The following is an 11,625-nucleotide window of genomic DNA, read 5'->3' on the forward strand; positions in this document are numbered from 1 at the left end:
GTCACAGCTTGGGTGAAGAGCGGCGGGGGTGGGGGCCAGGGGCGGGGCTGGAAGCTGGGGCGGGGCCGGGTGGGGCGGGGCCAAAGGCGGGGCCACAGATTTGGGATTGGGAGAACCTGTTAGCCGGTGAGCCCCCCTGCGGGGGCGGGCCTCTCAGGCTGGGGCTCCAGGATTGGATAGGAGACCGACTGAAGGCGGAGCCGAGGTAAAGGAGGGCCGGGCGGGGTCCTCAGAGTGCGTCCGACTGCTCTCCTTGAGTCTGGCTCTGCTGCATCTGGGCCTGCATCTTCTCCAGCATCTCTTGCATGCGGCGCAGCTGTGAGGGGCAAGATTGTAGGCGTGGGATCAGGGAGGCCAGAGAGGGACTTCGAAGAGCACTTGGGGCCTTGGGGGGAGGAGTGGGAGCGAGGTACTTGCTCACCTCTTCATCTTTCTCGCGGATCAACTTCTCGGTCTCGGCCAGAGGCAGCATGGGCAGCGGGATCTCTGTGGCGCTCTGGCGGGAGAGCTTACTAGGGGGCATGGGAAAAGGGACAGGGAATCAAGGGCGGGACCCTCCGTTGTGGGTCGCAGAAGCGGGGCAGGGCGTGGGGCGACGTTGGGGTCTAGGAGGCAGGGCCATATGTCCTTTCAATGCCTAAGCAAAGTGGGTGGGGAGAGATTCTGGAAGAGTCGTCTGGATGGTGAAGGCCGGGTCCGGGACAGTGAGGCCGGGCCTTGGGAGCCCCTGGGACTCAGGTCGGGCTCTCACCTACGGCTGGCTCGATCACGAGCCCCAGGCCGGGCCAGGCTCTGTAGGCAGCGGGCTCGGTAGCCCTCGTAGAGCAGATCGTGGGTCACCTCCTTCAGGTCCTGCAGGTGTGTTTGCACCAGCATCCGTCTCAGGTTCAGGAAGTCGCAGTGATGTGGGTTCTCCACTGAGGGGCGGACCGGCGAGCGTCAGGGAGCTTCGGGTCCAGCCCTACTGGCCGGGTCCAGTCGGCCCGGAGTCCTGCCCCGGCTCTAGGTGAGGGTCTGCAGTCCAAGGACCCCTCTTTTGGCCCTTAGGACCCCCGGGACGAGAGATCGCCCCAACTTCATATGTTGGGTGCGGTTGACTCAGAAGCATTCTGGGCTCCCTGTTGGCCTCAGAACGCATGCCCACCTTACTCACCCTCCACCGTACCCCAGGAGTAGCGGCGTCCCCTCACGGGTCGGGTCCCGCCGTCCCTCACGACCTCGCAGGAGCCAACGACTGCAAAAGGGATGCTTTCCTGGAGGGCAGGAGTCAGAGGTCACCGTTGGACCCCCCTGGGCAGAAACCTCGTTGTCAGCCTCCACCTCCTCATCCGCCTCCCCCGCTTTTTTGCCCCTTCCTCCTTTGCCTCTGCACCTTCATCTCTGCATCCTGCCTCTTGAAGTCTTCATCCTCATCAGAGTCACAGTCGGGGAACTGGTAGATGTTGATCTCCTCCTCTTTCAACTGGTCCCGGATCTGGGAGCAGACATGCACAGAAGGTGAGAAACAGAGGTTGTGCGTAGCAGACACTGCATGGCTGGACACTGAGATACAGGTTCCAGGTGGTCAGAGACAGAGAGGAAGACATGAAAGACAGAGATGGTAACATACAGGATGCCCCAAACCAAAATCTCAGAGGGGCGCCTGGCTGGCTCAGTCAGTAGAGCATATGACTCTTGATCTTGGGGTTGTGAGTTTGAGCCCCACAGTGGGTGTAGAGCTTGCTTAAAATCTTGGGGCGCCTGGGTGGCTCAGTGTGGGTTAAGCATCCAACTTGATTTTAGCTCACGTCTTGATCTCAGGGTCGTGAGTTCAAGCCCCTGTGTTGGACTCCGCACTGGGCGTGGAGCCTACTTAAAAAATAAATAAAAATTTAAAAATAAATAAATAAATAAATAATCTTAAAAAAAAAAAACCCTCAGACGATGAGAGATATAGATGGTGAAAAAGAGACAAAGACACCCTAACAGGGACGACTGAGGCCTGGAAGGTTGTAAAATGAAGCAGACACCAGAGGCCCAGGAGAGAGAGGCCTAAGCATAAACAGTGGGAGAGGCCTCTGAAGTCACGAGGTGGGTCAACATCCTGGGGCTGGAGGGATATCAAGAGTCATCATGCCTTTGCTGCAGCCCTCAGACAGGCCTCAGCCAAGCATCCAGTCAAGGGATTCTATTCTGGGCCTCCGGAGACATGGCTCCTTCAGCCAGCTTACTACCCACCTTCCGCAGAAACTTTCTCCCACAATGTCTCTTGACACATTATACTTCCAAAAGGCGATCCCAAGATCAAAGAAGTCAAAGCTGAGTTCAGGTTTGATAACGACTTCTGGCTTCATGTAGGACCAAAGATCAGAGGTCACCAGACATACCTTCTGCTTGAGGGCCTGGGTTTCCTTAGGCATCAGGGCATCTGCTTTGCCAATGACTGGGATGATGTTGACCTTTTCGTGCACTGCCCGGAGGAAGGCCACATCTAGGGGCCGGAGCCTGCACAGAGTGATTGGTCAGGGCTCAGCCTTAGGCCACAGAAACCCTCCCTCTCCCTCCCCAAATACCCCAACCCCCCAGGGTGTCCCCAGACCCTCGGCCAAAGGGTGAGATGAAATAGAGGCAGCAGTGGACACGGGAATCCTGAATGTTCTTCCGGTTCAGGCCACTCTCATCCCTCAGATACTGCTCAAATTGCTCCTCGATGAAGTGCACCACAGGCAGCCAGCTGGGGTGTGGGGCAAGAGAGTAGGTCAGAGATGAGGGGCCACAGGGCAGGGAAGGGGCCAAGGTTAGCCAGGACTGTGGGGGTAGGAACTAGCTTCTTGGGGTCCAACCAAAGACATCAAAGGAGATTGGCGGGGTTTAGGTCAGATGTCAGGAAGCACAGGGCACTCTGGGCCACATGGCCACCAGAAACAGGCCCCACCTTCTGGGGAGGGCAGGGGCAGAGCAGACCAGCCCTGGAACTGACCCCTCAGTCTTCACAGAGTAGCCACATTGGGAAGCTTAGTCCCCGCTCCTTCCCTTGCTCCTCACCAGTCTGAGCAATCCACGGAGTCCCCAAAGCCAGGTGTGTCCACCAGCGTCAGCTTCACCTTAATACCCCCCTCCTCGATCTCCACACCCCGGCGCTCAATGGTCAGCGTTTGTGTCAAGCGAGCTGTGGGGAGGGGGAGAGGTCAAGGAGCTGGGTAGGGGTCTGAGCCAGGACTGATTTCCTTTCTCAGAATCACAGTTACCCCCCCTCATTTTTCCGGGGAGTCTCAGAGAAAATCAGTGAGCCACCCAAGTCCCCCAGAAAGTCAGGGGGGACCCAGATGAAAAGAAAGAGAGTGCAGCCTGGGGATGGGAGAGACAGAGTCCCTGGAGAGGTCAGGAGGGTCTTACCACTGGCTTCTGGCAGTTGCCGGTCCTCATAGAGATTGGTGAGAAATAGGCTGTTGATGAGGGTGGATTTTCCCAGGCCTGACTCCCCTGTAGGCAGGACAGACCCACCTGGTCAGGCGAGGAGACAGCCAGGGTATCTGGAGGAAGCCTCCCCCAACCAGTCCCCTGTCCAAAACCCATCGGACCTGCCACCATGAGTGTGAAGTCAAAGCCCTTCTTGACGGACTTGCGGTGCAGCTGGTTGGGGAGGGCGGCGAAACCCACATACTCCTTGTCCTGTTGGTGGGGGACAGTGTGAGGCTGTTGGGAGCGGCGGGCTGGGCCCCCAGGATAACCTGACCTTGTGGGCGAGGAGAAGTCAGCCTGCTGTGGGTTGACCTGAACCTGGCTACTCTGGGGGTTGGGGGCTGAGGGCAGAGATGTCTGTATTCTGGGGCAGAAGGACTCACCATGGCCCTGCTAGCTGTCGCTGCACCTGCTGTCTCTCCCCACTTCCTCTGGTGGGGCAGGAAGTTGGTGTGGCAAATAAGGGGGCGGGCAATGTAGGAAGCTGAGATGCTCGAACTGGTGGGGAAACCCAAGACCAAGAATACCTGGAGTTCTCATTTCCTGGAGCCCTTTGGCTATCCCCCCCATGGGAAGCTTCAATACCTCAGTTCTCTGCACACTTATTCCATGCCCCCACTGTAGCCCCATCACCCGGGTAGATGGGGTGTAGGCAGAGAGGAAGGAAGCAGATTGGCGTCTCTAGCAAGTGAGATGAAGGCTTTGACTGGGATGGTTAAAAAAAAAAAAGTTCCCAGGGTCTAAGCGGACCAAAAATCATAATAGGATTAGGGGTGGAAGGGGCCATCAATTTTCCTTACCAGCTCATGCAACTGATTCTTTTTCTTTTTTTTCATGCAATTGATTCCTTTTTTTTTTTTTTTAAGATTTTATTTATTCATTTGGGGGGGAGAGAGAGAGAGAGAGAGCATTTGGCACATGAGTAGGGGAAGAGGGGGAAAACGGGGAGGGGGGAAAGGAGAGGGACAGAGGGAGAGAGAGGAGCAGACTCCCAGCTGAGTAGGGAGCTCACCTTGGGGCTTGATCCCAGGACCCTAAGATCATGACCTGAGCTAAAGGCAGACACTTAACCACTGAGCCACCCAGGCACTACTTCATGCAATTGGTTCTTGAAAGGACTTCAAGTCTTTGGACATCACTGCCAGAGAGACCTTCCTTTAGAATCCTGGCCAAGGCAGTCCCCTGCTCTAGCCGCTTCAGGGACTTCCCAGTAACTTCAGAATTAAGTCTGAGCTCTGGCCTGGCAGCCAGAGCCTTCCACATCTGGCCTCATCACCCATCCCTCACTCCTCCTTGGAGAATGCCCACATCCTTCACTCTGCCCACATTGAGCTTTTTATTTTTTTTAAGATTTTACTTATTTATTTATTTATTTATTCGACAGAGAGAGACACAGTGAGAGAGGGAACACAAGCAGGGGGAGTGGGAAAGGGAGAAGCAGGCTTCCCGCCGAGCAGGGAGCCCGACGCGGGACTCAATCCCAGGACCCTGGGACCATGACCTGAGCCGAAGGCAGATGCCCAACGACTGAGCCACCCAGGCGCCCCCACATTGAGCTTTTCCTTCTGCTCTTCCAGATCCTTCAAGGGTTTGATTCAAAGATCTCTTCTTCCTCCTCTAGGAAATCTTGCCCAACTACCCCAGGCACAGTCATTTTCCCTCCTCCAAACTCTCTAACCCCTTCCACAGACCTCTCCCCAATGCTTGCATTTATTTATCTGGCTATCTTCTCTACTGGCTGAGCTTTCTGGGGTCATGGACCATGTCCTCTTCATTTCTATATCTTCAGTGTCTTGCCAAGGCCTGCCGCAAAGCAGGTGCCAATAAATAATACACTAGATGAATGCGTGCATGGAGTAATGAGTGAATGAAGTTAGTCAGGGCCCAAGGCTAGCAGAACATGTAAAAGGAGCCTTGCTCTGGAGGCAGAAAGCTCTGCAAACCTCAGTTCTCCCACTTACTACGGGACCTTGGGCGAGTCATTGGACCTCTCTAAACTCCATTTTCCTCATGGTAGAATGAAATACACACATTTCCACTTGGTTATCGGGACTCGAGTAGTTTCAGATGACATGAGCTTTGGAGTCAAATCAGCTGTATGCACAAACCCTGACTTTAGCCTTTATGACCTGAGTCACCTCTCCAGGCCTCTAAAGCTAGTCTTCCTACTATGGCCTATAAGGCCCTGCTGGATCTGGATTGCACCTACTGCTCCACCTCATTTTCTTTCTCCACTGCTTGTGGTTCTATTTATTATTTCCCTGTTAGCCCCTGTTGCGGACTCAACTGTGTCTCCCCACCCCTCCCTGCCAAATTCATGTGCTGGAGCTCTAACCCTCAATGTGACTATATTTGGAAAGAGGGCCTTTAAGAAGGTAACTGAGGTTAAATGAAGTCATAAGGGTGGAACCCTGATCCAATAGGTCTGGTGTCCTTATAAGAAGAGACACCCATGATCGCAGCCCAGGCACAGAGGAAAGGCCACGTGACCACGTGAGGCCACAGTGAGAAGGTAGCTGTCTGCGACCCAAGGAGACCAGAAACCAGCCCTGCTGGCACCTTGAGCTTGGACTTCCAGTCTCCAGAACTATGAGAAAATCAATGTCTGTTGTTTAAGACTCCCAGCCTGTGGTATTTTGTTATGGCAGCCGGAGCCGACTGATTCAGCATCGTAGCTCACTCCTACCCCTCATCCTAAGGCAACCACCCTAATGTGCTTCGTGTGTAGTTTTTTGGCTTGTATACATTTTGAAAAATGTGTAGTATACAGTGCATGTTTACACAAAGGGTTATATATACATATGAATACATATTTGTTAACTTTTTCATTCAGCACTATCTTTTTAAAACTTTTTTAAAGCTTTTTTTTTTTTAAAGTAATCTGTACATCCAATGTGGGGCTCGAACCCATGACCCCGAGAGATCAAGATTGCATGCTGTTCTGATTGAGCCAGCCAGGCACCCCCTTCTGTACGATTTTTTAAGATCCATCCACGTTGCCGTGTGTCTATCTTATTCTTACTCAAACTCATTTCTATAACTGTCCCCTTCATGTAACCTTGGACATGAAGTCCAGGACCTCTCTGGGCCTTACTTTCCTTATCTTTCAAATGGGATTGGAGAGGTGCCTGGGTGGCTCAGTCGGTGAAGCGTCTGCCTTCAGCTCAGGTCATGATCCCACGGTCCTGGGATTGAGCCCCACGCCAGGCTCCCTGCTTGCGGGAAGCCTGCTTCTCCCTCTCCCACTCCCCCTGCTTGTGTTCCTGCTCTCGCTGTGTCTCTCTCTGTCAAATAAATAAATAAATAAAATCTTAAAAAAAATGGGATTCGAATCTCCTGCCGCATTAAACTCAGAAGTTGTGCAAGAATCAGAGGATTATAGAGACATCGTGATTAAGAGATGGATGATCTTGCTGTGTGATCTTGGGTATCTTACTTTTACTTCTCTGTGACTTCGTTTCTTTATCTCTTAAATGTTAAATTAATAATTCTACCTCTTAGGGTGACAGTGGTCTAATTATATGGTCGAATACACATAAAGCTCTTAGTTCAGTATCCAGCGTACGAGATGAGCTCCCACAGAAAGCTAGTATTGCTAGCATTACTTGAGCGGAGGACTGTGTCAGTACCACCGTCTCAAATCTAGTGACTGCTCCTTGCTGAGGATCCAGACAGTGGATCGGTCGGGGATTCGGCCATCTGGGGAGACAGAGACAGCCACTAGTAAGTGTGCCAAAGAACACTGGTGCTAAAAATGTTGCGCAACAAGGATATAAACAGAGGACTTCGAGAAGCCAAGGGAAAGGATAATTATACCCCTCCTCACTCCACCGCAGCCTTTCCTCCTGCATTTCTTATCAAGCTGAACAGGCCTAATGTCTTAATTAAAACTCTGAGCTCCTCCCCCTTTGCGCTGCACAAGTACATTTGACTCTTGACCAACACTGGTTTAAACTGTGGGGGGGGGGGCACTTACATGCAGATTTTTTTTCAACAAATACAGTATTATAAAGGTATTTTCTCTTATGATTTTCTTTTTAAAATTTTTATTTATTTTTTAAGAGATTTCATTTATTATTTGAGAGAGAGAGAGAGAACAGGAGAGCATGAGCCGGGGGAGGGGCAGAGGGCAAGAGAGAAGCAGACTCCCCATTGAGTAGGGAGTCCAATGGGGGGCTTGATTCCAGGACCCCAGGATCATGATCTGAGCCGAAGGCAGACGCTTAACCCACCCACCCTGGTGCCCCCCCCCCTTTTAAAGATTTATTTATTTGAGACAGAGAGAGAGAGTGTGCACGAGGCAGGGGGAGAGGCAGAGGAGTGCAACTCGGGACTCCATCCCAGGACAAGATCATGACCTGAGCCAAAGTCAGATGCTTAACTGGCTGAGCCACCCAGGCACACCTCTCTTATGATTTCCTTAACATTTTCTTTTCTCCAGCTTACTTTGTTGTAAGAACACAGTATATAATACATGTAACATACAAAATACGGGTTAATCAATGGTTTATGTTGTCGTTGACGCTTCTGGTCTAGTAGTTAAGTTTCTGGGGAGTCAAAAGTTATACATGGATTTCCAACTGCAACGAGCATTGGAACCCCTAACCCCTGCATTGTTCAAGGGTCAACTGTATACCCAACTGGTTTCCAAAATCTTCCTGTCAGAAAAATTGGTCCCCCTCTCTCTATCCCCTTGCACCTGTCCTGGATTCAAACTGATCATGTCTTCCCTGAGCTATTCGATAGCCTTTAGGGAAATAACATGTATATTCATTTATTTCTTATAAAATCAACATATTCCCACAGAAAAAAAATAGAAAATACAATGGATTAGAAATATATGCATCTAATGTCACTACTATGATATAACCCCATTTTGACTTTTATCCTTCTAGATGTTCTCCCATCCCTATTAATATGAATAAACATACTTACAAAACTAGGGTCATACTATAACTTTGTTTGGAATCCTATTTTTGTCACTTCATATGTTCTATACATCTTTCTATAATACACGTGTATATTATAGTTTTTTAACATATGTTCATTTTTATGAGAATGCCGTTTAACAATTTGCTGAGTACTTTTTCTTAAAGTTTTATTTTAATTCCAGTTAACACAGTTATATTAGTTTCAGGTGTACAGTATGATTCAACAATTCTATACATCGCCTGGAGTGCAACACACGTGCACTCCTTAATCGCCATCACTTATTTAGTCCTCCCCCCCGCCCCCAGCTCTGATTAAGAGCCTCTCTCTTGGCTTAGTCTCTTTTTTCCCCCTTTGCTTGTTTTGTTTCTTAAATTCCAGGAGTGAAATCACGTGGTATTTGTCCTTCTCTGATTGACTTATTTCCCTTAGCATTATACTCTAGCTCCATCCATGTGGTTGCAAAGGGCAAGATTTCTTTTTTTTATAGCTGAATAATAATATTCCATTGTATATACATACCACATTTTCTTTATCCATTCATTTATCAATGGACACTTGGGCTGCTTCCATAATTTAGCTATTGTAGATTATGCTGCTATGAACATCGGGGTGCATGTATCCCTTTGAACTAATGTTTTTGTATTCTTTGGGTAAATACCCAGTGGTGCAATTGCTGGATTATAGGGTAGTTCTATTTTTAACCTTTGAGGAAACTCCATACTATTCTCCAGAGTGGCTGTACCAATTTGCATTCCCACCAACAGTGCACAAGGATTCCCTCTTCTCTACATCCTTGTCAACACCTGTTGCTTGTATAGTTGATTTTAGCCATTCTGACAGGTGTGAGGTGAAATCTCATTGTAGTTTTGATTTGCATTTCCCTGATGATCAGTGATTTGAGCATCTTTACATGTATCTGTTGGCCATCTGTATTATCATTGTTATAGATGCTTAGTACTTAGATTGATTCCCGTTTTTCTCAGCGATAAACAGTGCTGAGCTGGGATGGACATGTTTGTGGTGCCATCATCGTGTACTTGTCCAGCCATTTCCTTAGGCCTTTCTATAAGGGGAGTTCCTGAGTCAAAGGAAGTCACATATTTAAGGCATTTGTGCATATTAACAAATTGCCCTACAGAAAAGTCTCTTGGCTTGTAGAGATGACATGAATTATTAGTGACACAATATTCCATTTACCTGCTTATTACTCCAACAAATTATGTCCAGTCATTCATGCGATAAGGTTTGGGGCCTGTTCAGAGAAAGGAAGATCCTACCTTGAGATTCCTATGGGGCAGTTTATAGTAGATAGCTGTTTTCCCGTTTAATCATCTGGATTAGTTCTTTTTCATCTCGCCATCAAACCTGCATAGCTACCTATGGCCCCACCAGGCATCCCTGGAGGGGCTTCTTTATCTTTAGACCCAAATTCAGACTCAGACCTAGTGACTCCAGGCTTTCTCTTCCCAAAATTAAAGGTAGCTCTGTGAGTGAGTATGGCGCGAGCGCTGGCCACCTTTCAGGGGAAGATTCCTCCAAGAGGGGCTACCTCTTTGCCATTTGGTACCCTCTTACCTCTGTTTTCCAGCACAAGTGCCTGGCACATGGTGGGCCCCCAGGAAACGAATAAACGTACCATTCTATCTTCAGCTTCCACTGCTTTCCTATTATGTGAACTCATGACACATTAAAACACAACTATTCTGTTTTCCTCTCGGAGGATAGGTCTTAACCATCTTTGGATCTCAAACTTCTAGCACATAGTAGGTTTTCAGTTAGTGTGTGGGCAGCTGTTCATTTCATTCCCTCTGCCTGGAGTTCTTCATTCAGCCCCCACTTCAGCCCTCTCTGGACTTTGCAGAAATCTTAGCTGTTCTGAAAGGATTAGCTCAAAAAAGCCACTTTCTTTCTTGGTTGCTGCAGCCAGAAGAGTAAAAGCTGATATTTTGGGCTAAGCACTTTACACATATAACACATGAATTCTCAACCATTCAAATTAGCTATTATCATCCCCATTACAGTTTAGGAAACAGAAGTAATTTCCCCAGGGTCAAATAATAGTAAATGACAAGGCCAGGAATCAGACTGCAGGAATGGCCTTAAAGACAGAGTCCACAGCCACTAAACTGGACAGGTCTCTCTCTCTGCACTACACTCCTATCATATTTTGTTCATCAGGTTGGTAGGGAATCTGTCTCATCACCTGCACATCTCCATATTCTACTGGACCAAGAGCTCCCTGAGTTCCTTTGTTATTTTCAGGGCCTAGACAGTGTCTAGATATTGGTTGGTGATCCCTCAGTATGTGCTGATTGATTTGTGGCCCTGGTTTCGGTCAGTGTCTAACATCCATGCACACCAGGCGCCCAGAACCGTGCAGACTCATTCCCACAGCTTGGAATTCTTCCTGCTCTCCCACACTATCTTGTACTGGTACATGGAACTCTCCCACGTCTTCACAATTTTTTCATGTTTGTGCGCTTGCCCCTGTAAACTGGTAGCATCCAAGGACAAATCTTACATGTGTTTCATCTCTTTATCTCAAACTCTTGGCTTAGCATTAAGGTGCTAATTAAATGTGAATTAATATACAAACCTCAGTCACCCCTCCCTACCATCAGATCATCAAGGGACACTTCCAGGCACTCCCCTCTTCCCCAAAGGCAAGCTTGCTCGGAGTACAGATACCTGGGAACACAGACCCAGGTTCCCCCTGGGTTTGGCCTTTGTCGGTCTGTCGACCTGTCCCCCTAGTCTCCCCATGGGCTCTTTCTTTGTGTCTCTCTTTGTCTCTGCCTGTTTCACTGTCTTTTGTTCCTCTGCCTCTGGGCCTTCTTCTCTCCAGATCCCTTCCTTTTCTTACAGCTCCTCCGACTGTGCTTCAATGACTTCGTATCTCTCTCTTACGTTTCTACATCTTTTTGTCTCTGGTGGCCAATCTCCTGCTCCTGTATTTTCGGGCCGCCGCAGTCTGTCGGTCTCTTTTCTCTGCCTCTGTGTCCTCTCTAACTCGGGGCTCTTAGGTTACGACTTTGTGAGTCTCTGGCTCCGGGTCTCCGCTCCGCGCCCCGGGCCTGATTTCAACTGGCCACCTCTCCCCATCATTTCTCTGGAGTCGGCCTCTATCCTCTAGCTGCAGCTCGGGCCTCGGTCTCCCCCCGCCCCGCCCCCCCCCCCCCCCCCACCCCCCCCGTGTACGTACACAACACCCCCCCCCTCTCTCCCGCCCCCCGCCCCCCCCCCCCCCCCCCG

General features: G+C 49.7%; 1 protein-coding gene across 1 annotated transcript; it reads right to left on the reverse strand.

Moving 5' to 3' along the window:
* Window positions 1–44: 44 nt before the first annotated feature.
* SEPTIN1 (septin 1) lies at window positions 45–3,965 on the reverse strand. The gene is made up of 11 exons (XM_021700401.2): window positions 3,825–3,965; window positions 3,561–3,651; window positions 3,376–3,462; window positions 3,025–3,148; window positions 2,579–2,713; window positions 2,367–2,484; window positions 1,373–1,474; window positions 1,154–1,253; window positions 752–917; window positions 422–512; window positions 45–316 (listed from the first exon to the last, which is right to left on the reverse strand). Exons 1-11 carry the CDS (start codon window positions 3,825–3,827, stop codon window positions 230–232), a joined length of 1,104 nt encoding a protein of 367 aa, XP_021556076.2. The 5' UTR covers window positions 3,828–3,965; the 3' UTR covers window positions 45–229.
* Between the last annotated feature and the right edge of the window lie 7,660 nt (window positions 3,966–11,625).

The sequence above is a fragment of the Neomonachus schauinslandi genome, chromosome 5, assembly GCF_002201575.2.
Source record: "Neomonachus schauinslandi chromosome 5, ASM220157v2, whole genome shotgun sequence".
In the NCBI taxonomy this organism is placed as follows: Eukaryota; Metazoa; Chordata; class Mammalia; order Carnivora; family Phocidae; genus Neomonachus; species Neomonachus schauinslandi.